The sequence below is a fragment of the Coregonus clupeaformis genome, chromosome 16, assembly GCF_020615455.1.
Source record: "Coregonus clupeaformis isolate EN_2021a chromosome 16, ASM2061545v1, whole genome shotgun sequence".
Lineage (NCBI taxonomy): Eukaryota > Metazoa > Chordata > Actinopteri > Salmoniformes > Salmonidae > Coregonus > Coregonus clupeaformis.
Genome location: NC_059207.1, coordinates 7,235,731 through 7,262,475, shown reverse-complemented (window position 1 = coordinate 7,262,475; position 26,745 = coordinate 7,235,731). Strand labels below are relative to the sequence as shown.

Here is a 26,745-nt window from a genome sequence, read left to right as displayed (position 1 = left end):
CCTGGCTGGACGGCTCTGGCGGATCCTGGCTGGACGGCTCTGGCGGATCCTGGCTGGACGGCTCTGGCGGATCCTGGCTGGACGGCTCTGGCGGATCCTGGCTGGACGGCTCTGGCGGATCCTGGCTGGACGGCTCTGGCGGATCCTGGCTAGACGGCTCTGGCGGATCCTGGCTGGACGGCTCTGGCGGATCCTGGCTGGACGGCTCTGGCGGATCCTGGCTGGACGGCTCTGGCGGATCCTGGCTGGACGGCTCTGGCGGATCCTGGCTGGACGGCTCTGGCGGATCCTGGCTGGACGGCTCTGGCGGATCCTGGCGGGACGGCTCTGGCGGATCCTGGCGGGACGGCTCTGGCGGATCCTGGCGGACGGCTCTGGCGGATCCTGGCTGGACGGCTCTGGCGGATCCTGGCTGGACGGCTCTGGCGGATCCTGGCTGGACGGCTCTGGCGGATCCCGGCGGGACGGCTCTCTGGCGGATCCCGGCCGGGACGGCTCCTGGCGGATCCAGGCTGGACGGCTCTGGCGGACCCTGGCTGGACGGCTCTGGCGGACCCTGGCTGGACGGCTCTGGCGGATCCTGGCTGGACGGCTCTGGCGGATCCTGGCTGGCTGACGGATCTGGCTGCTCGTGGCTGGCTGACGGATCTGGCTGCTCATGGCTGGCTGACGGATCTGGCTGCTCGTGGCTGGCTGACGGATCTGGCTGCTCATGGCTGGCTGACGGATCTGGCTGCTCATGGCTGGCTGACGGATCTGGCTGCTCGGCTGGCTGACGGATCTGGCTGCTCATGGCTGGCTGGACGGATCTGGCTGCTCGTGGCTGGCTGACGGATCTGGCTGCTCATGGCTGGCTGACGGATCTGGCTGCTCATGGCTGGCTGACGGATCTGGCTGCTCGCGGCTGGCTGACGGATCTGGCTGCTCATGGCTGGCTGACGGATCTGGCTGCTCGCGGCTGGCTGGACGGGTCTGGCTGCTCATGGCTGGCTGGACGGGTCTGGCTGCTCGTGGCTGGCTGACGGATCTGGCTGCTCATGGCTGGCTGACGGATCTGGCTGCCCATGGCTGGCTGGACGGATCTGGCTGCTCGTGGCTGGCTGACGGATCTGGCTGCTCGCGGCTGGCTGACGGGTCTGGCTGCTCATGGCTGGCTGGACGGATCTGGCTGCTCATGGCTGGCTGACGGATCTGGCTGCTCATGGCTGGCTAACGGGTCTGGCTGCTCATGGCTGGCTGATGGTGCTGGCTGGGCGGCTAGCGGTGGAGGCGGACCCCAGCCTCGGATTGCAGTCATCACCTCCAGCAGGACGGCTCCCATCCGCATGAGCCGCTCCTGCCGGTCACGCAACCCGAGCCTCCAGTCCAGCATAGGCTGCGTCGGCTCCCTGCTGATTCCATAGCAGGTGTATGATTCTGTCTGGCGGACGGCTCTGAAGGCTCATGGCAGACGGACGGGCTTTGCAGGCTCAGTACAGACGGGCGGCTTATGCAGCGCTTGGCAGACGGGCAGTTCAGACGCCTCTAGGGCAGACGGCAGACTCTGGCCGGCTGGCGACGCACATCGTGGACCTGGTGCGTGAGTAGGAACAGACCGGTCCGTACCGGGAACACCCACCACTGGCCTTAACTGGGGATCAAGAACGGACCGGACCAGACTGGGAACACACTTCAGTCTCTCATGCCGTGCCACAACAACTTCCTCCTTCCACTCGCCAATGGCTCCCGTACTCCGTTAGCCTTCTCTCCTTTTCTCCCTGTGGCAGCCTCCTGCTGCCCAGCTGCCAAGCCATGTGCCCCCAAAAAATTTATTGGGGTTGCCTCTCTTCCACGGGCTTCCAGCCTCGCCTTCGCGCTGCCTCCTCGTACCACCTCCTCTCGAGCTTTGGCTGCCTCCAGCTCTTCACGAGGGAGGCGATATTCTCCCGGTTGTGCCCAAGGATCCTTTCCGTCCAATAACTCTTCCCATGTCCCGACCTTAGGAGGCGTCCATAACTCCTGTGTAGGTAGGTCCTGTTGCCACTTGTTACGCTGCTTGGTCCTTTTGTGGTGGGTTATTCTGTCACGATCGTCAGAAGGAGCGGACCAATGCGCAGCGTTGCGAGTGAACATGATGACTTTATTATTTAAAGCAACCACGAAGAAAAACAACAAATGACGATACGTGAAGTTCAAAATACTGATATAAACTAACAGCAACACGGAAACAATAACCCACAACACAAAGGAGAAAACACACAGAATATATATGGCTCCCAATCAGAGATAACGAGCCGACAGCTGACACTCGTTACCTCTGATTGGGAGTCATCGACCAATCACCACATGACACAAACAAAATGAAACTCACCCATCCCCAACACCACCAAATGAAATACACCCAAACACAAGAAAATGAACAACCCTGGCTCAATATAAACGTCCATAGAGCCAGAGTGTTACACTCATTCAGTGCAATCTTAATGCCAGCATTGGTTTGTGGTGGTAAATAGACAGCTACGAAAAATATAGATTAAAACTCTCTTGGTAAATAGTGGGTCTACAGCTTATCATGAGATACTCTACCTCACGCGAGCAAAACCTTGAGACTTCCTAAGTATTAGATTTTATGCACCAGCTGTTGTTTACAAATATACACAGACCGCCACCCCTTGTCTTACCGGAGTCAGCCGTTCTATCCTGACGATGTAGCGTATATCCCGTCAGCTGTATGTTATTCATATCTTCTTTCAGCCACGACTCGGTGAAACATAAGATATTACAGTTTTTAATGTCCCGTTGGTAGGATAACCTTAATCTTAGGTCATCCTATTTGTTTTCAAATGATTGAACATTGGCTAATAGGATTGATGGAAGAGGCAGTTTACTCGCTCGCCGTCGGATCCTTACAAGGCACCCCGACCTACGTCCACGATATCTCCGTCTCTTTCTCAAAAAATAAACAAATATAAATATTATAGTGAACCCGGTGTAAATCCGTCACTCCTCGCAACACGTCAAACCAATCAAATTCCTTTTTTGGGAGGAGCTCCAAATTTGCTCACTAGATTAGTGTAGTAGGTACAACAGTGTGGCCAGGAAATCTCAGATTAAAATATCATCAGAATAGGTTGGTGTATGATGATGTTGTGTATAGAGCACCCTCCGTTTTTTCCGCCGGGGTTTCTTCGATTTTCTGCTATGTTGCAAACTAGCGTACGGAACTCTCTGCAAAATGGGTCCTACCCGGCATATGGGGGAGGGTTCTTGAAATTTAACATCCAATGAATATTTTGCCCCCAGCGGACACTGTCCGTAGTCTGAGGATTAGATACTACCGGTACGTAAACACAGCTAGCAACACTGTCAGTAGTCTGAGGATTCGATACTACCGGTACGTAAACAGAGCTAGCAACACTGTAAAGCCTGTAGCCTGTAGTGCTGGGCGACCTGGCCTAAAAATCATATCTAGATTTTTTATTTATTATGGCCGATTCACAATATACTGTATATCTCGATTCTTTTAAATGTTTTCTAAATAAGCTTTGTTGTACAATTACACTAGTTAAATTATTAGTGTGTCTGAGTATAATTTCACAAACCCTGAATTCATTAGATTATTGCTGACCGTTTGAAATGCAGTGTATTCCTTTATATAATTGCATTTTTATGCTTATTGCACATTTATAAAACACAGACTAGACAGCTAGTATAACAGTCTTTGGCTAACACGCTGCTAGTGGTTCTAACGCAGTGCCGCGCGCGACAAACTGAGCATTCATTTTCAAAATCAATGTTCATCGATACTCCCGTTTTTTAGTAGTATCTGCTCTGAGCTCAATTTGAGGAGAGACAGAATGTAAAAAAGGGGTATGGTTAGAAAGGTTAACTTCCCCTCTATTACAGTCGAATAATGTCTCAATGTGTTTGTGTCCATATGACCGATTCTGTTGGACCAAACCTCAAAAAGCAAATAGCGAGTTGAAACCGCTTGTCAGAGAGGAAGAAGTGATCTCTCATCTTTGTTACTGCCAATGTTTGTCTATGGAGATTGCGTGGCTGTGTGCTCGATTTTATACACCTGTCAGCAACTTGTGTGGCTGAAATAGCAGCATCCACTCATTTGAAGGGGTGTCCACATACTTTTGTGTATATATAGTGTACAAACGACAACATCATATGAACATAAACTATATCACACCTGCCCAGACCCACCTGCTCCCACCCCCATCCCCATCAACCACATCCCCCCTGCCCAGACCCACCTGCTCACACCCCCATCTCCATCAACCACATCCCCCCTGCCCAGACCCACCTGCCCACACCCCCATCTCCATCAACCACATCCTCCCTGCCCAGACCCACCTGCTCCCACCCCCATCTCCATCAACCACATCAACCTGCTCACACCCCCATCTCCATCAACCACATCCTCCCTGCCCAGACCCACCTGCCCACACCCCCATCTCCATCAACCACATCCCCCCTGCCCAGACCCACCTGCTCCCACCCCCATCCCATCAACCACATCAACCTGCTCACACCCCCCATCTCCATCAACCACATCCTCCTGCCCAGACCCACCTGCCCACACCCCCATCTCCATCAACCACATCCTCCCTGCCCAGACCCACCTGCCCACACCCCCATCTCCATCAACCACATCCTCCCTGCCCAGACCCACCTGCTCCCACCCCCATCTCCATCAACCACATCCTCCCTGCCCAGACCCACCTGCCCCCCATCTCCAGCGCCCGTATCACTCTCCGCCACATGGCCTCAAACTGCACCATTTTGTTTCTCTCCGTGGCCCATGCACTTTCAATATTTCAATAATAAATAATCAGATTTTTCCATTGTGTTAATGATGGCAGATTGATTGATTTCCAAGTTTTTTAGTATACGTTTTTTCAAGATGAGTGATGAGAAGAGAATCATCCAGCCCATCGGGTATCTCACTACTCCCCCATATGCCATGTCTTGAAATATGCAGACAGACGGATTAAAACTAAGTTGACATTATAATACATCTGACAGCCAACTTTCTAGCTCCGCCCATAACTTTTTGACTTCACAGCATTCCCAGAAGGCATGAATTACTGAGTCATTATTAGTTTTACACTTAAGACATGACTCTGCCGTTGTGCTGTGTAGAATTTGTCAATTTTGTCTCTTGTATTTTAAATTCATTATATACATTAGCTTATACTGGATTAAGCGTACATTTTAATTAACTGTAATTTTTGTTAGTTATGCTCAAACTTTCCCTCAATCTTGGGCCAACATCAGTTCTCTTTTAGTTAATATTGTTTTCTAAGAGATTGTCAGTTGGATATGCTCTCAGCAAGGATTTGTATATGTTCCGTATCATATGAACATCCTTTTCTGAATCAAATAAGATTCCCTCAAGGTTGCTCTGATGTCCAAAATATTTCAAATAGACATTTTGTGATATTTAACTTTTAAGTTGCATGTATTTTGAAACTATCTAGATTGGTCAGTCCAAAATGTATTCTGTCATGTATTTCCTGTTACCAAGTCATTTCCTGTTTCTATGCCCTTTAGTTTTCCATGTGGTCCAATTTGTCGGTGAGTTCTGAAAAGCTCTCCAAGGATTGTTCCATAAGGGGTGTGTTTCTAGGGAGTGATATTGGTTCTTGTAGAATACGTTTCATTTTCTTCCATATTGTTGTAGTATTCTTAACTATGAAGTTGTTAATGTTCTTAGCTTTATCCTTTTGAAAATAGACACGTAAAAACATTCTGGGAATGAGCATGAACATCCTCAATCTGTACCCATTGTTCCTGTTTAGTGCATTTAACTATATGTCTCAAGCGAAAGCCTTGGGTGGTGAGTTGATCCAATTCCAAGTCTGGAAGTTTAAAACGCCCCTCTTGAAGGTTAAATCTGGAATTACTCGGATCGAAGGTTAAACGCCCCTCAGACTGAGGAAGGTTAAACGCCCTCCCTTGCCCCTCAGACTGAGAAGGTTAACGCCCCTCAGGGTTCCTAGGAAGGTTAACGCCCCTATGGCCCCACTGAATCAGCTGAGGAAGGTTAAACGCCCCTCAGACTGAGGAAGGTTAAAACGCCCCTCAGACTGAGGAAGATGGAAAACCTTCCTTTTTATTCTATGAGTTTTATTTCCCCATATAAAGTCTATTATGACCAAGTATACTTTTTTTAAACGATGTCTTCGGTGGGGTAATTGGTAGTATTGAAAAAAAAATACCAAAACTTTGACAGCCATGCCATTCTAAAGAGGTTTATTCTACCTGTAAAATGTATGGGAAGCAACATAATAAGCTATAGCACTGATCTCCTCTTCTCCTCTCACTACCCACTCCTCCACTCCACTCTCTCCTCCTCTCCTCCTCACTCCACTCTCTCCTCCTCACTCCACTCTCTCCTCCTCTCCTCTCCTCCACTCCACTCTCTCCTCCTCTCCTCCTCTCCTCCTCTCCACTCTCTCCTCCTCTCCTCTCCTCCACTCCACTCTCTCCTCCTCTCCACTCTCTCCTCCTCTCCACTCTCCTCCTCTCCACTCCCTCTCTCCTCCTCTCCTCCTCTCCACTCTCTCCTCCTCTCCACTCTCCTCCCTCCTCTCCACTCTCTCCTCCTCTCCACTCTCTCCTCCTCTCCTCCCTCCTCTCCTCTCTCCTCCTCTCACTCCACTCTCTCCTCCTCTCCTCCGCTCCTCCTCTCCTCCTCTCCACTCTCTCCTCCTCTCCTCCTCTCCCTCTCTCCTCCTCTCCACTCCACTCTCTCCTCCTCTCCACTCCACTCCACTCTCTCCTCCTCTCCTCCTCTCCCTCCACTCTCTCCTCCTCTCCACTCTCCTCCTCTCCACTCCACTCTCTCCTCCTCTCCTCCTCTCCACTCTCTCCTCCTCTCCCTCCTCTCCACTCTCTCCTCCTCTCCACTCTCTCCTCCTCTCCACTCTCTCCTCCTCTCCACTCCCTCTCTCCTCCTCTCCTCCTCTCCACTCCACTCTCTCCTCCTCTCCTCCTCTCCACTCTCTCTCCTCCTCTCCACTCCACTCTCTCCTCCTCTCCCTCCACTCCACTCTCTCCTCCTCTCCTCCTCTCCTCCCACTCTCTCCTCCTCTCCTCCTCTCCTCCTCCCTCCTCTCTCCTCCTCTCTCCTACTCCCACTCTCTCCTCCCTCTCCCTCCACTCTCTCCTCCTCTCCACTCCTCTCTCCTCCTCTCCCTCCTCTCTCCTCCTCTCCACTCTCTCCTCCTCTCCTCCACTCTCTCCTCCTCTCCCTCCACTCTCTCCTCCTCTCCTCCTCCTCCACTCCACTCTCTCCAACTCTCCCTCCTCTCCACTCCTCTCCTCCTCTCCTCCTCTCCACTCCCTCTCTCCTCCGCTCCACTCCCCTCTCTCCTCCTCTCCACTCCACTCTCTCCTCCTCTCCTCCTCTCCACTCTCTCCTCCTCTCCACTCCACTCCACTCTCTCCTCCTCTCCACTCCACTCTCTCCTCCTCTCCTCCTCTCCACTCCTCTCCACTCTCTCCTCCTTTCCACTCTCTCCTCCTCTCCTCCTCTCCTCCTCTCCACTCCACCCTCTCCTCCTCTCCACTCTCTCCTCCTCCTCTCCACTCCACTCTCTCCTCCTCTTCTCCTTCTCCACTCTCTCCTCCTCTCCTCCTTCTCCACTCTCTCCTCCTCTCCTCCTCTCCTCCTCTCCACTCTCTCCTCCTCTCCACTCTCTCCTCCTCTCCTCCTCTCCACTCCACTCTCTCCTCCACTCCACTCCACTCCACTCTCTCCTCCACTCCACTCCACTCTCTCCTCCACTCCACCTCTCCACTCTCTCCTCCTCTCCTCCACTCCACTCTCTCCTCCTCTCCTCCACTCCACTCTCTCCTCCTCTCCTCCACTCTGTCCTCCTCTCCTCTTCCACTCCACTCTCTCCTCCTCTCCACTCCACTCTCTCCTCCTCTCCACTCTCTCCTCCTCTCCACTCCACTCTCTCCTCCTCTCCTCCTCTCCTCCGCTCCTCCTCTCCACTCCACTCTCTCCTCCTCTCCTCCTCTCCACTCTCTCCTCCTCTCCACTCCACTTTCTCCTCCTCTCCTCCGCTCCTCCTCTCCACTCCACTCTCTCCTCCTTTCTCTCCTCCTCCCCCTCCCTCCACTCCCTCTCTCCTCTCTCTCCTCCTCTCTCCTCTCTCCTCCTCTCCCTCTCTCCTCCTCTCCTCCCTCTCTCCTCCTCTCCTCCTCTCCACTCATCTCCTCCTCTCCGCTCCCTCTCTCCTCCTCTCCTCCCTCCACTCTCTCCTCCCTCCCTCCACTCCTCTCTCCTCCTCTCCCTCCTCTCTCCTCCTCCTCCACTCTCCACTCTCTCCTCCTCTCCTCCACTCCACTCTCTCCTCCTCTCCTCCTCTCCCTCTCTCCTCCTCTCCTCCACTCTCTCCTCCTCTCCTCTTCCACTCCACTCTCTCCTCCTCTCCACTCCACTCTCTCCTCCTCTCCACTCTCTCCTCCTCTCCACTCCACTCTCTCCTCCTCTCCTCCTCTCCTCCTCTCCTCCTCTCCACTCCACTCTCTCCTCCTCTCCTCCCTCTCCCTCTCTCCCTCCTCTCCACTCCACTTTCTCCTCCTCTCCTCCGCTCCTCCTCTCCCTCCACTCTCTCCTCCTCTCCCTCCTCTCTCCTCCTCTCCCTCCTCTCCTCCTCTCTCCTCCTCTCCGCTCCACTCTCTCCTCCTCTCCTCCTTCTCCACTCTCTCCTCCTCTCCTCCTCCCTCCACTCTCTCCTCCTCTCCTCCTCTCCACTCTCTCCTCCTCTCCTCCCTCCACTCTCTCCTCCTCTCCTCCCTCTGTCCTCCTCTCCTCTTCCACTCCACTCTCTCCTCCTCTCCTCTCCACTCTCTCCTCCTCTCCTCTCCACTCTCTCCTCCTCTCCACTCCACTCTCTCCTCCTCTCCTCCTCTCCTCCGCTCCTCCTCTCCACTCCACTCTCTCCTCCTCTCCTCCTCTCCACTCTCTCCTCCTCTCCACTCCACTTTCTCCTCCTCTCCTCCGCTCCTCCTCTCCACTCCACTCTCTCCTCCTCTCCACTCCACTCTCTCCTCCTCTCCTCCTCTCCACTCTCTCCTCCTCTCCGCTCCACTCTCTCCTCCTCTCCTCCTTCTCCACTCTCTCCTCCTCTCCTCCTTCTCCACTCTCTCCTCCTCTCCTCCTCTCCACTCTCTCCTCCTCTCCACTCCACTCTCTCCTCCTCTTCTCCTTCTCCACTCTCTCCTCCTCTCCTCCTTCTCCACTCTCTCCTCCTCTCCTCCTCTCCTCCTCTCCACTCTCTCCTCCTCTCCTCCTCTCCACTCTCTCCTCCTCTCCTCCTCTCCACTCCACTCTCTCCTCCTCTCCCTCCTCCCTCCACTCTCTCCTCCTCCCTCCCACTCTCTCCTCCACTCCCACCTCTCCACTCTCTCCTCCTCTCCACTCCACTCTATCCTCCGCTTCTCCTCTCCACTCCTCTCCTCTCCTCCTCTCCTCCACTCCACTCTCTCCTCCACTCCACTCTCTCCTCCTCTCCACTCCACTCTCTCCTCCTCTCCACTCCACTCTCTCCTCCTCTCCTCCGCTCCTCCTCTCCACTCCACTCTCTCCTCCTCTCCTCCTCCACTCCACTCTCTCCTCCTCTCCACTCCACTCTCTCCTCCACTTCACTCTCTCCTCCTCTCCACTCTCTCCTCCTCTCCACTCCACTCCACTCTCTCCTCCTCTCCTCCGCTCCTCCTCTCCACTCCTCTCCTCTCCTCCTCTCCTCCACTCCACTCTCCATCCTCCTCTCCTCCTCCACTCCACTCTCTCCTCCTCTCCTCCTCTCCTCCGCTCCTCCTGTACTCCTCCTCTAGTTCTATCGCTCTGCCCCACAGCAGCAGAATATCCTAATAAAGATCCTGACCATGAGCATCTCAGCATCTCAGTAGTAACAGTCCGACAGACAGGCAGGCAGGCAGGCAGGCAGACAGACAGACAGGCAGACAGGCAGGCAGTCAGGCAGGCAGGCAGGCAGACAGACAGACAGACAGGCAGACAGACAGGCAGGCAGGCAGGCAGACAGACAGACAGACAGGCAGGCAGACAGGCAATCAGACAGGCAGGCAGGCAGGCAGGCAGGCAGGCAGGCAGGCAATCAGACAGACAGGCAGACAGGCAGACAGGCAGACAGGCAGGCAGGCAATCAGACAGGCAGGCAGGCAATCAGACAGGCAGGCAGGCAGGCAGGCAATCAGACAGACAGGCAGACAGGCAGGCAGGCAGGCAGTCAGACAGGCAGGCAGGCAATCAGACAGGCAGGCAGGCAGGCAGGCAGGCAGGCAGTCAGTCAGTCAGTCAGTCAGTCAGTCAGGCAGGCAGGCAGGCAGGCAGGCAGGCAGGCAGGCAGGCAGGCAGGCAGCGTTATAAGTTAGCACAACGTCGTTCTCCTATTTGCATAATGCACTCACACTACACCATGTTTATAATGAGCCGAGGGGACACATTAAACACCCTGTGAGCCACGATAAGTAGCCCCCTTCTCTGCATTCCTAAGCTCATTTGTAACTAGCGTCAGTGCGCCCTACCTAGAGGGGGGAGAACAGACAGACACAGAGCACACACACACACACACACACACACACACACACACACACACAGGGAGACAGACACACACAGGGAGACAGACACACACAGGGAGACAGACACCGGGAGACAGACACCGGGAGACAGACACCGGGAGACAGACACCGGGAGACAGACACCGGGAGACAGAGACAGGGCTGTACGTGTTGTCTCTGTCCCAGCATGGTGAATTAAATGGGGGCAGTAGTGCTGACAGCAGCAGGACTGAGGAAGTGTGTCCCCCTCTCTGAGGAGCAAGAGGATATTTCAGGAACCGCGTGGCGCTGGTCGCTACAGTGACAGAAGAGCTGTGGGGGGGATGCTTCAGAAGACTCTGGCTGCGTCCCACATGGCCCCCCTATTCCCTATATAGTGCACTACTTTAGACCAGAGAATGGCACCCTATTCCCTATATAGTGCACTACTTTAGACCAGAGAATGGCACCCTATTCCTATATAGTGACTTTTAGACCAGAGATGGCACCCTTTCCTATATAGTGCACTACTTTAGACCAGAGAATGGCACCCTATTCCCTATATAGTGCACTACTTTAGACCAGAGAATGGCACCCTATTCCCTACATAGTGCACTACTTTAGACCAGAACCTTATGGGTAGTACACTATATAGGGAGTCCTATGGACCCTGGTCTAATGTAGTACACTATATAGGGAGTCCTATGGACCCTGGTCTAAAGTAGTACACTATATAGGGAGTCCTATGGACCCTGGTCTAAAGTAGTACACTATATAGGGAGTCCTATGGACCCTGGTCTAAAGTAGTACACTATATAGGGGAGTCCTATGGACCCTGGTCTAATGTAGTACACTATATAGGGAGTCCTATGGACCCTGGTCTAAAGTAGTACACTATATAGGGAGTCCTATGGACCCTGGTCTAAAGTAGTACACTATATAGGGAGTCCTATGGACCCTGGTCTAAAGTAGTACACTATATAGGGAGTCCTATGGACCCTGGTCTAAAGTAGTGAACTATATAGGGAGTCCTATGGACCCTGGTCTAAAGTAGTACACTATATAGGGAGTCCTATGGACCCTGGTCTAATGTAGTACACTATATAGGGAGTCCTATGGACCCTGGTCTAAAGTAGTGAACTATATAGGGAGTCCTATGGACCCTGGTCTAAAGTAGTACACTATATAGGGAGTCCTATGGACCCTGGTCTAATGTAGTACACTATATAGGGAGTCCTATGGACCCTGGTCTAAAGTAGTACACTATATAGGGAGTCCTATGGACCCTGGTCTAATGTAGTACACTATATAGGAGTCCTATGGACCCTGGTCTAAAGTAGTACACTATATAGGGAGTCCTATGGACCCTGGTCTAATGTAGTACACTATATAGGGAGTCCTATGGACCCTGGTCTAATGTAGTACACTATATAGGGAGTCCTATGGACCCTGGTCTAAAGTAGTAGACTATATAGGGAGTCCTATGGACCCTGGTCTAATGTAGTACACTATATAGGGAGTCCTATGGACCCTGGTCTAAAGTAGTACACTATATAGGGAGTCCTATGGACCCTGGTCTAATGTAGTACACTATATAGGGAGTCCTATGGACCCTGGTCTAAAGTAGTACACTATATAGGGAGTCCTATGGACCCTGGTCTAAAGTAGTACACTATATAGGGAGTCCTATGGACCCTGGTCTAATGTAGTACACTATATAGGGAGTCCTATGGACCCTGGTCTAAAGTAGTACACTATATAGGGAGTCCTATGGACCCTGGTCTAATGTAGTACACTATATAGGGAGTCCTATGGACCCTGGTCTAATGTAGTACACTATATAGGGAGTCCTATGGACCCTGGTCTAATGTAGTACACTATATAGGGAGTCCTATGGACCCTGGTCTAATGTAGTACACTATATAGGGAGTCCTATGGACCCTGGTCTAAAGTAGTACACTATATAGGGAGTCCTATGGACCCTGGTCTAAAGTAGTACACTATATAGGGAGTCCTATGGACCCTGGTCTAATGTAGTACACTATATAGGGAGTCCTATGGACCCTGGTCTAAAGTAGTGAACTATATAGGGAATAGGGTGCCATTTGGGATGTAGACTCTGAATCTGCCCTATTAACCACGGCTGGTCGACACTGGGACACTCTGAGTTATTTCCAAACCTTCTCCTCATTGTTTGTTTGTGAGTCTGTTAGGGGGTTTTATTTTTAAACTCCATAGCAACCAGACACGTTTTGTGTTGATATTTGGGTAAGGACTGGGGCCGAGCGCTTGCTGACTGTCCCCTACTGTACGCTAGTTATGTACTGTAACTATTGGACAGGTTTTCTGTTGATATTTGGGTAAGGACTGGGTCCGAGCGCTTGCTGACTGTCCCCTACTGGACGCTAGTTATGTACTGTAACTATTGGACAGGTTTTCTGATATTTGTGGAGCTGGGAATACCTTCTGTACTGTAGACTGCTCTGTGCTGTTGCCTAACATGGCTTATGTTTCAACAAGGTACCACGAATTCACTTCAGAGTCAGACGTTTCAAATCACTTCAGAGTCCGACGTTTTCACAGTGGAGATAAAATGTACTTAACTTCAGACATTGTTACCTCAACTCTGTCAAACTATAGCAGGGGCGATAAACCGAAAACGATCGACACTGACCAACCGTGCTGACCACTTATCACCGGCGTTTTGTTTATCGTTCATTATGATAAGTAGCCTATACTAGAGAAATGTTTGAAATGTAATAAGTTTGCTAATATGGGTCATTTTATGAGACAATTGATGTTTCCAACCATCAAACTAGTAGTAGTAGTTTTAAAGGGAAATAAAAAAAATTATTCTATTTATCGTTATCACGTCAATTTATCATATGGATTTCTGCCCATTTTCCTCTACGCCAAACACAAACAGATCTGGGACCAGGCTAAGGAAAGGTATTCCCTGGCTGTGCTGTGCAGTGTTGCCATTAACAGATCTGGGCCCAGGCTAAGGAAAGGTATCCCCTGGCTGTGCTGTTTAGTGTTGCCATTAACAGATCTGGGCCCAGGCTAAGGAAAGGTATCCCCTGGCTGTGCTGTGCAGTGTTGCCATTAACAGATCTGGGACCAGGCTAAGGAAAGGTATCCCCTGGCTGTGCTGTTTAGTGTTGCCATTAACAGATCTGGGCCCAGGCTAAGGAAAGGTATCCCCTGGCTGTGCTGTGCAGTGTTGCCATTAACAGATCTGGGACCAGGCTAAGGAAAGGTATCCCCTGGCTGTGCTGTGCAGTGTTGCCATTAACAGATCTGGGACCAGGCTAAGGAAAGGTATCCCCTGGCTGTGCTGTGCAGTGTTGCCATTAACAGATCTGGGACCAGGCTAAGGAAAGGTATCCCCTGGCTGTGCTGTGCAGTGTTGCCATTAACAGATCTGGGACCAGGCTAAGGAAAGGTATCCCCTGGCTGTGCTGTGCAGTGTTGCCATTAACAGATCTGGGCCCAGGCTAAGGAAAGGTATCCCCTGGCTGTGCTGTGCAGTGTTGCCATTAACAGATCTGGGACCAGGCTAAGGAAAGGTATCCCCTGGCTGTGCTGTGCAGTGTTGCCATTAACAGCTGGTGACACCTTAATTGAGGAGGACGGGCTCAAAGTAATGGCTGGAATGGAACCAATGGAACAGTATCAAACACATCGTTTCCATATGTTTGATACCATTCCAGGCACTCCATTCCAGCTATTATTATGAGCCATCCTCCCCTCACCAGCCTCCTGTGACACATAGTACATACATGGAAATAAGTTAGAATTAGGTCCCTAAATTGCATAGTGCAAAAACATGACGTGGTCCTCTGTAGCTCAGCTGGTAGAGCATGGCGCTTGTAACGCCAGGGTAGTGGGTTCGATCCCCGGGACCACCCATATGTAAACATGTATGCGCACATGACTGTAAGTCGCTTTGGATAAAAGCGTCTGCTAAATGGCATATTATTATTATTATTATTATTATTATTATTATTATTATTATTATTATTATTATTATTAATTACAATACCTGGCATCATTCTTTTACTTTCAGTGGCAATCTTTTACAATGTTCCACCTGTTGAAATAAGGATGCATAATCAGAAAATAACCCCATACCTACTGCAAAATATAATGGTGGATCTTTGATATAATGGGGTCAAAGGCATCATGAACTTTACCCAGTACCAGGACATTTTAGCCAAAAACCTGGTTGCCTCCACTAGAGGCTGAAACTTGGCCACAAAAGGGATATTCCACAGCAAGACCATAACCCCAAGCACACATCAAAATCCACAAAATCAACATTTTGCAATGGCCATCTCAGTCTCCTGACTTAAACCCCATTGAAAACCTGTGGTTTGAATTGAAGAGGGCAGTCCATAAGCGCAGAGGAAGGATATCAAGGATCTGGAAGGATTCTGTATGTAAGAATGGTCTCAGATCCCTCCCAATGAGTTCTATAATCTCATACAACATTTTAGGAAAGGGCTCAGGACTCTATTTAATGTGTTATCGGTGAAGCGTTACAGATTGGGCGATAAAAATGTAAAGGTAATTTCCGTTTGAGCCGACACATGCAGCATATACCGTGAATGCAGACTCTGCTAACACGGGAATCATTGCCTTTAAATTTTAATCATGCTGTAATGCTGAACTGCCGCGATACGGATTGAATAGAGTCCTCGGTGAATAGAGTCCTCGGTGAATAGAGTCCTCGGTGAATTTCTGTCTGTGTGTGTGTGTGTGTGTGTGTGTATAACCAAGGTGGTACAGGAGAAATCATAGTATTGAAGCTTATTACTCTGATATCAAAAGTAGTGGTTTTATTTCCCTCTACTTCTATAGTACCAACAACACGTGGTACTTCTATAGAACCAACAACTACAAACACATGGCACTTCTATAGTACCAACAACTGCAAACACGTGGTACTTCTATAGTACCAACAACTACAAATACGTGGTACTTCTATAGAACCAACAACACATGGTACTTCTATAGTACCAACAACTACAAACACGTGGTACTTCTATAGTACCAACAACTACAAACACGTGGTACTTCTATAGTACCAACAACTACAAACACGTGGTACTTCTATAGTACCAACAACTACAAATACGTGGTACTTCTATAGAACCAACAACACATGGTACTTCTGTAGTACCAACAACTACAAACACGTGGTACTTCTATAGAACCAACAACACATGGTACTTCTATAGAACCAACAACACGTGGTACTTCTATAGTACCAAGAACCAACAACACATGGTACTTCTATAGTACCAACAACTACAAACACGTGGTACTTCTATAGTACTAACAACTACAAACACGTGGTACTTCTATAGAACCAACAACTACAAACACGTGGTACTTCTATAGTACCAACAACTACAAACACGTGGTACTTCTATAGTACCAACAACTACAAACACGTGGTACTTCTATAGTACCAACAACTACAAACACATGGTACTTCTATAGTACCAACAACTACAAACACGTGGTACTTCTATAGTACCAACAACTACAAACACGTGGTACTTCTATAGTACCAACAACTACAAACACGTGGTACTTCTATAGTACTAACAACTACAAACACGTGGTACTTCTATAGAACCAACAACTACAAACACGTGGTACTTCTATAGTACCAACAACTACAAACACGTGGTACTTCTATAGTACCAACAACTACAAACACGTGGTACTTCTATAGTACCAACAACTACAAACACTTGGTACTTCTATAGTACCAACAACTACAAACACGTGGTACTTCTATAGTACCAACAACTACAAACACGTGGTACTTCTATAGTACCAACAACTACAAACACGTGGTACTTCTATAGTACCAACAACTACAAACACGTGGTACTTCTATAGTACCAACAACTACAAACACGTAGTACTTCTATAGTACCAACAACTACAAACACGTGGTACTTCTATAGAACCAACAACACATGGTACTTCTAAAGTACCAAGAACCAACAACACATGGTACATCTATAGTACCAACAACTACAAACACATGGTACTTCTATAGAACCAACAACTACAAACACGTGGTACTTCTATAGAACCAACAACTACAAACACGTGGTACTTCTATAGTACCAACAACTACAAACACGTAGTACTTCTAGAGTACCAACAACTGCAAACACGTGGTACTTCTAGAGTACCAACAAATTCAAACACGTGGTACTTCTATAGTACCAACAACTTCAAACACGTGGTACTTCTATAGTACCAACAACTACAAACACGTGGGTACTTCTAAAGTACCAACAACTACAAACACGTGGTACTTCTATAGTACCAACAACTACAAACACGTGGTACTTCTATAGTACCAACAACTACAAACACGTGGTACTTCTATAGTACCAACAACTACAAACACGTGGTACTTCTATAGTACCAACAACTACAAACACGTGGTACTTCTATAGTACCAACAACTACAAACACGTGGTACTTCTATAGTACCAACAACTACAAAAACATGGTACTTCTATAGTACCAACAACTACAAACACGTGGTACTTCTATAGTACCAACAACTGCAAACACGTGGTACTTCTGTAGAACCAACAACTACAAAACACGTGGTACTTCTATAGTACCAACAACTACAAACACGTGGTACTTCTATAGTACCAACAACTACAAACACGTAGTACTTCTATAGTACCAACAACTGCAAACACGTGGTACTTCTAGAGTACCAACAACTTCAAACACGTGGTACTTCTATAGTACCAACAACTTCAAACACGTGGTACTTCTATAGTACCAACAACTACAAACACGTGGTACTTCTAAAGTACCAACAACTACAAACACGTGGTACTTCTATAGTACCAACAACTACAAACACGTGGTACTTCTATAGTACCAACAACTACAAACACGTGGTACTTCTATAGTACCAACAACTACAAACACGTGGTACTTCTATAGAACCAACAACACATGGTACTTCTATAGTACCAAGAACCAACAACACATGGTACATCTATAGTACCAACAACTACAAACACATGGTACTTCTATAGAACCAACAACTACAAACACGTGGTACTTCTATAGAACCAACAACTACAAACACGTGGTACTTCTATAGTACCAACAACTACAAACACGTAGTACTTCTAGAGTACCAACAACTGCAAACACGTGGTACTTCTAGAGTACCAACAAATTCAAACACGTGGTACTTCTATAGTACCAACAACTTCAAACACGTGGTACTTCTATAGTACCAACAACTACAAACACGTGGTACTTCTAAAGTACCAACAACTACAAACACGTGGTACTTCTATAGTACCAACAACTACAAACACGTGGTACTTCTATAGTACCAACAACTACAAACACGTGGTACTTCTATAGTACCAACAACTACAAACACGTGGTACTTCTATAGTACCAACAACTACAAACACGTGGTACTTCTATAGTACCAACAACTACAAACACGTGGTACTTCTATAGTACCAACAACTACAAACACGTGGTACTTCTATAGTACCAACAACTACAAACACGTGGTACTTCTATAGTACCAACAACTACAAACACGTGGTACTTCTGTAGAACCAACAACTGCAAACACGTGGTACTTCTATAGTACCAACAACTACAAACACGTTGTACTTCTATAGTACCAACAACTACAAACACGTGGTACTTCTATAGTACCAACAACTGCAAACACGTGGTACTTCTAGAGTACCAACAACTTCAAACACGTGGTACTTCTATAGTACCAACAACTACAAACACGTGGTACTTCTATAGTACCAACAACTACAAACACGTGGTACTTCTAAAGTACCAACAACTACAAACACGTGGTACTTCTATAGTACCAACAACTACAAACACGTGGTACTTCTATAGTACCAACAACTACAAACACGTGGTACTTCTATAGTACCAACAACTACAAACACGTGGTACTTCTATAGTACCAACAACTACAAACACGTGGTACTTCTATAGTACCAACAACTACAAACACGTGGTACTTCTATAGTACCAACAACTACAAACACGTGGTACTTCTATAGTACCAACAACTGCAAACACGTGGTACTTCTATAGTACCAACAACTACAAACACGTGGTACTTCTATAGAACCAACAACACATGGTACTTCTATAGTACCAACAACTACAAACACGTGGTACTTCTATAGTACCAACAACTACAAACACGTGGTACTTCTATAGTACCAACAACTACAAACACGTGGTACTTCTATAGAACCAACAACACATGGTACTTCTATAGTACCAAGAACCAACAACACATGGTACATCTATAGTACCAACAACTACAAACACATGGTACTTCTATAGAACCAACAACTACAAACACGTGGTACTTCTAGAGTACCAACAACTGCAAACACGTGGTACTTCTAGAGTACCAACAAATTCAAACACGTGGTACTTCTATAGTACCAACAACTTCAAACACGTGGTACTTCTATAGTAACAACAACTACAAACACGTGGTACTTCTAAAGTACCAACAACTACAAACACGTGGTACTTCTATAGTACCAACAACTACAAACACGTGGTACTTCTATAGTACCAACAACTACAAACACGTGGTACTTCTATAGTACCAACAACTACAAACACGTGGTACTTCTATAGTACCAACAACTACAAACACGTGGTACTTCTATAGTACCAACAACTACAAACACGTGGTACTTCTATAGTACCAACAACTACAAACACATGGTACTTCTATAGTACCAACAACTACAAACACGTGGTACTTCTATAGTACCAACAACTGCAAACACGTGGTACTTCTGTAGAACCAACAACTACAAACACGTGGTACTTCTATAGTACCAACAACTACAAACACGTGGTACTTCTATAGTACCAACAACTACAAACACGTAGTACTTCTATAGTACCAACAACTGCAAACCACGTGGGTACTTCTATAGTACCAACAACTTCAAACACGTGGTACTTCTATAGTACCAACAACTTCAAACACGTGGTACTTCTATAGTACCAACAACTACAAACACGTGGTACTTCTATAGTACCAACAACTACAAACACGTGGTACTTCTATAGTACCAACAACTACAAACACGTGGTACTTCTATAGTACCAACAACTACAAACACGTGGTACTTCTATAGTACCAACAACTACAAACACGTGGTACTTCTATAGTACCAACAACTACAAACACGTGGTACTTCTATAGTACCAACAACTACAAACACGTGGTACTTCTATAGTACCAACAACTACAAACACGTGGTACTTCTATAGTACCAACAACTACAAACACGTGGTACTTCTATAGTACCAACAACTGCAAACACGTGGTACTTCTATAGTACCAACAACTACAAACATGTGGTACTTCTATAGAACCAACAACACATGGTACTTCTATAGTACCAACAACTACAAACACGTGGTACTTCTATAGAACCAACAACACATGGTACTTCTATAGTAACAACAACTACAAACACGTGGTACTTCTATAGAACCAACAACACATGGTACTTCTATAGTACCAAGAACCAACAACACATGGTACTTCTATAGAACCAACAACTACAAACACGTGGTACTTCTATAGAACCAACAACTACAAACACATGGTACTTCTATAGTACCAACAACTACAAACACATGGTACTTCTATAGTACCAACAACTACAAACACGTGGTACTTCTATAGAACCAACAACTACAAACATGTGGTACTTCTATAGTACCAACAACTACAAACACGTGGTACTTCTATAGTACCAACAACTACAAACACGTGGTACTTCTATAGTACTAACATCTACAAACACGTGGTACTTCTATAGAACCAACAACTACAAACACGTGGTACTTTTATAGTACCAGAAACTACAAACACGTGGTACTTCTATAGTACCAACAACTACAAACACGTGGTACTTCTATAGTATCAACAACTACAAACACGTGGTACTTCTATAGTACCAACAACTACAAACACGTGGTACTTCTAGAGTACCAACAACTGCAAACACGTGGTACTTCTAGAGTACCAACAACTTCAAACACGTGGTACTTCTATAGTACCAACAACTTCAAACACGTGGTACTTCTATAGTACCAACAACTACAAACACGTGGTACTTCTAAAGTACCAACAACTACAAACACGTGGTACTTCTATAGTACCAACAACTACAAACACGTGGTACTTCTATAGTACCAACAACTACAAACATGTGGTACTTCTATAGTACCAACAACTACAAACACGTGGTACTTCTATAGTACCAACAACTACAAACACGTGGTACTTCTATAGTACCAACAACTACAAACACGTGGTACTTCTATAGTACCAACAACTACAAACACATGGTACTTCTATAGTACCAACAACTACAAACACGTGGTACTTCTATAGTACCAACAACTGCAAACACGTGGTACTTCTGTAGAACCAACAACCTTAAACACGTGGTACTTCTATAGTACCAACAACTACAAACACGTGGTACTTCTATAGTACCAACAACTACAAACACATGGTACTTCTATAGTACCAACAACTACAAACACGTGGTACTTCTATAGTACCAACAACTGCAAACACGTGGTACTTCTGTAGAACCAACAACTACAAACACGTGGTACTTCTATAGTACCAACAACTACAAACACGTGGTACTTCTATAGTACCAACAACTACAAACACGTAGTACTTCTATAGTACCAACAACTGCAAACACGTGGTACTTCTAGAGTACCAACAACTTCAAACACGTGGTACTTCTATAGTACCAACAACTTCAAACACGTGGTACTTCTATAGTACCAACAACTACAAACACGTGGTACTTCTAAAGTACCAACAACTACAAACACGTGGTACTTCCATAGTACCAACAACTACAAACACGTGGTATTTCTATAGTACCAACAACTACAAACACGTGGTACTTCTATAGTACCAACAACTACAAACACGTGGTACTTCTATAGTACCAACAACTACAAACACGTGGTACTTCTATAGTACCAACAACTACAAACACGTGGTACTTCTATAGTACCAACAACTGCAAACACGTGGTACTTCTATAGTACCAACAACTACAAACACGTGGTACTTCTATAAAACCAACAACACATGGTACTTCTATAGTACCAACAACTACAAACACGTGGTACTTCTATAGAACCAACAACACATGGTACTTCTATAGTAACAACAACTACAAACACGTGGTACTTCTATAGAACCAACAACACATGGTACTTCTATAGTACCAAGAACCAACAACACATGGTACTTCTATAGTACCAACAACTACAAACACATGGTACTTCTATAGAACCAACAACTACAAACACGTGGTACTTCTATAGAACCAACAACTACAAACACATGGTACTTCTATAGTACCAACAACTACAAACACATGGTACTTCTATAGTACCAACAACTACAAACACGTGGTACTTCTATAGAACCAACAACTACAAACATGTGGTACTTCTATAGTACCAACAACTACAAACACGTGGTACTTCTATAGTACCAACAACTACAAACACGTGGTACTTCTATAGTATCAACAACTACAAACACGTGGTACTTCTAGAGTACCAACAACTACAAACACGTAGTACTTCTAGAGTACCAACAACTGCAAACACGTGGTACTTCTAGAGTACCAACAACTTCAAACACGTGGTACTTCTATAGTACCAACAACTTCAAACACGTGGTACTTCTATAGTACCAACAACTTCAAACACGTGGTACTTCTATAGTACCAACAACTACAAACACGTGGTACTTCTAAAGTACCAACAACTACAAACACGTGGTACTTCTATAGTACCAACAACTACAAACACGTGGTACTTCTATAGTACCAACAACTACAAACACGTGGTACTTCTATAGTACCAACAACTACAAACACGTGGTACTTCTATAGTACCAACAACTACAAACACGTGGTACTTCTATAGTACCAACAACTACAAACACGTGGTACTTCTATAGTACCAACAACTACAAACACATGGTACTTCTATAGTACCAACAACTACAAACACGTGGTACTTCTATAGTACCAACAACTGCAAACACGTGGTACTTCTGTAGAACCAACAACTACAAACACGTGGTACTTCTATAGTACCAACAACTACAAACACGTAGTACTTCTATAGTACCAACAACTGCAAACACGTGGTACTTCTAGAGTACCAACAACTTCAAACACGTGGTACTTCTATAGTACCAACAACTTCAAACACGTGGTACTTCTATAGTACCAACAACTACAAACACGTGGTACTTCTAAAGTACCAACAACTACAAACACGTGGTACTTCTATAGTACCAACAACTACAAACACGTGGTACTTCTATAGTACCAACAACTACAAACACGTGGTACTTCTATTGTACCAACAACTACAAACACGTGGTACTTCTATAGTACCAACAACTACAAACACGTGGTACTTCTATAGTACCAACAACTACAAACACGTGGTACTTCTATAGTACCAACAACTACAAACACGTGGTACTTCTATAGTACCAACAACTACAAACACGTGGTACTTCTATAGTACCAACAACTGCAAACACGTGGTACTTCTATAGTACCAACAACTACAAACATGTGGTACTTCTATAGAACCTACAACACATGGTACTTCTATAGTACCAAGAACCAACAACACATGGTACTTCTATAGTACCAACAACTACAAACACATGGTACTTCTATAGAACCAACAACTACAAACACGTGGTACTTCTATAGAACCAACAACTACAAACACATGGTACTTCTATAGTACCAACAACTACAAACACATGGTACTTCTATAGTACCAACAACTACAAACACGTGGTACTTCTATAGAACCAACAACTACAAACATGTGGTACTTCTATAGTACCAACAACTACAAACACGTGGTACTTCTATAGTACCAACAACTACAAACACGTGGTACTTCTATAGTACTAACATCTACAAACACGTGGTACTTCTATAGAACCAACAACTACAAACACGTGGTACTTTTATAGTACCAGAAACTACAAACACGTGGTACTTCTATAGTACCAACAACTACAAACACGTGGTACTTCTATAGTACCAACAACTACAAACACGTGGTACTTCTATAGTACCAACAACTACAAACATTGATTCTAGTACCAAAACACGGTACTTCTATAGAACCAACAACTACAAACACGTGGTACTTCTATAGTACCAACAACTACAAACACGTGGTACTTCTATAGTACCAACAACTACAAACACATGGTACTTCTATAGTACCAACAACTACAAACACGTGGTACTTCTATAGAACCAACAACTACAAACACGTGGTACTTCTATAGTACCAACAACTACAAACACGTGGTACTTCTATAGTACCAACTACAAACACGTGGGTACTTCTATAGTACCAACAACTACAAACACGTGGTACTTCTATAGTACCAACAACACAAACACGTGGTACTTCTATAGTACCAACAACAAACACGTGGTACTTCTATAGTACCAACAACTACAAACACGTGGTACTTCTATAGTACCAACAACTACAAACACGTGGTACTTCTATAGTACCCACAACTACAAACACGTGGTACTTCTATAGTACCAACAACTACAAACACGTGGTACTTCTATAGTACCAACAACTACAAACACGTGGTACTTCTATAGAACCAACAACTGTGATGTGTGTGTTTCATCATGCCTTCTAAAAGTTTAAAGCGTATTGCTGCTTTATTTCCCTCCTAACTGGAGACATGATCAGTTAAACATGTTCCAGACATTTATTCTCCAAAGAGGCTGGAATACATCAAGAGGAAAAGACTGCGTCCCACATGGCCCCCCTACTCCCTATATAGTGCACTACTTTAGGCCAGAGAATGGCACCCTATTCCCTATATAGTGCACTACTTTAGGCCAGAGAATGGCACCCTATTCCCTATATAGTGCACTACTTTAGGCCAGAGAATGGCACCCTATTCCCTATATGAGTGCACTACTTTAGACCAGAGAATGGCACCCTATTCCCTATATAGTGCACTACTTTAGGCCAGAGAATGGCACCCTATTCCCTATATAGTGCACTACTTTAGGCCAGAGAATGGCACCCTATTCCCTATATAGTGCACTACTTTAGGCCAGAGAATGGCACCCTATTCCCTATATAGTGCACTACTTTAGACCAGAGAATGGCACCCTATTCCTATATAGTGCACTACTTTTAGGCCAGAGAATGGCACCCTATTCCCTATATAGTGCACTACTTTAGACCAGAGAATGGCACCCTATTCCCTATATAGTGCACTACTTTAGACCAGAGAATGGCACCCTATTCCCTATATAGTGCACTACTTTAGACCAGAGAATGGCACCCTATTCCCTATATAGTGCACTACTTTAGACCAGAGAATGGCACCCTATTCCCTATATAGTGCACTACTTTAGGCCAGAGAATGGCACCCTATTCCCTATATAGTGCACTACTTTAGACCAGAGAATGGCACCCTATTCCCTATATAGTGCACTACTTTAGACCAGAGAATGGCACCCTATTCCCTATATAGTGCACTACTTTAGACCAGAGAATGGTACCCTATTCCCTATATAGTGCACTACTTTAGACCAGAGAATGGCACCCTATTCCCTATATAGTGCACTACTTTAGACCAGAGAATGGCACCCTATTCCCTATATAGTGCACTACTTTAGACCAGAGAATGGCACCCTATTCCCTATATAGTGCACTACTTTAGACCAGAGAATGGCACCCTATTCCCTATATAGTGCACTACTTTAGACCAGAGTGCCATTTGGGATGAAACCTAAGACTGCGTCAGACCAGACATGCAGGGCAGCGTCAGACCAGACATGCAGGGCAGCGTCAGACCAGACATGCAGGGCAGCGTCAGACCAGACATGCAGGGCAGCGTCAGACCAGACATGCAGGGCAGCGTCAGACCAGACATGCAGGGCAGCGTCAGACCAGACATGCAGGGCAGCGTCAGACCAGACATGCAGGGCAGCAGTGTTTTAATCTTCTCATCACACCAGGATATTGTTTTTTGTGATTTGTGCTAAGATGCTTTGTTTTTTAAGAAACGACAATAGAGGATTTCAGTTCAGTGTCTAAGTGACGGGGTGTTGCACTGTGGGTATTAAACCTGTAGGGAGAATATATGCATCCTTTACATTACAATTGTACTGTGAACATTTTGTTTTCTGAAACAGCCTCCTACCGTAAATACTGTATGTACTTCTAGCCTTGTTGAAGCTGGGTTGAGGTGTAACTGTTTCCTCCATGTTGTTTCCTTGCAGTTGTTATCATGTGTGCGGAAGCGGACGTTGTCCGAGACATCATGCTAGCTGTTCACAGAAGGAGGCTCACCAATGGCAGCTATATCTTCTTCAACATCGAACTCTTCAACTCCACGTCCTACGGTAAAAATACACATCAGCACAACGTTCCCAGCCCTACATATATACTCTGTTGTTCCCAGCCCTACATATATACTCTGTTGTTCCCAGCCCTACATACAGTGCCTTGGGAAAGTATTCAGACCCCTTGACTTTTTCAATATTTTATTGAAATAGTTTATTCTAAAATGGATTACATTTTTTAAAATCCTCAGCAATCTACACACAATACCCCATAATGACAAAGCGAAAACAGGTTTGTAGACAGTTTTGCTAATTTATTACAAATAAAAAACAGAAATATCTTAATTGCGTAAGTATTCAGCCCCTTTGCTATGAGACTCGAAATTGAGCTCAGGTGCATCCTGTTTCCATTGATCATCCTTGAGACGTTTCTACAACTTGATTAGAGTCAACCTGTGGTAAATTCAATTGATTGGACATGATTTGGAAAGGCACACACATGTCTATATAAGGTCCCAAAGTTGACAGTGCATGTCAGAGCAAAAACCAAGTTATGAGGTCAAAGGAATTGTCTGTAGAGCTCCGAGACAGGATTGTGTCGAGGCACAGATCTGGGGAAGGGTACCAAAACATTTCTGCAGCATTGATGGTCCCCAAGAAC

At 46.1% G+C, this 26,745-nt stretch overlaps 1 protein-coding gene across 1 annotated transcript in view; it reads left to right on the top strand.

Annotated features, from left to right (window-relative positions):
- LOC121584474 (atrial natriuretic peptide receptor 3-like) overlaps positions 1-26,745 on the top strand; it is a 98,237-nt gene that overhangs the window by 10,240 nt on the left and 61,252 nt on the right. The window contains 1 exon segment of the mRNA XM_041900367.2: positions 26,022-26,144. Coding sequence (XP_041756301.2) covers positions 26,022-26,144 — 123 coding nt within the window.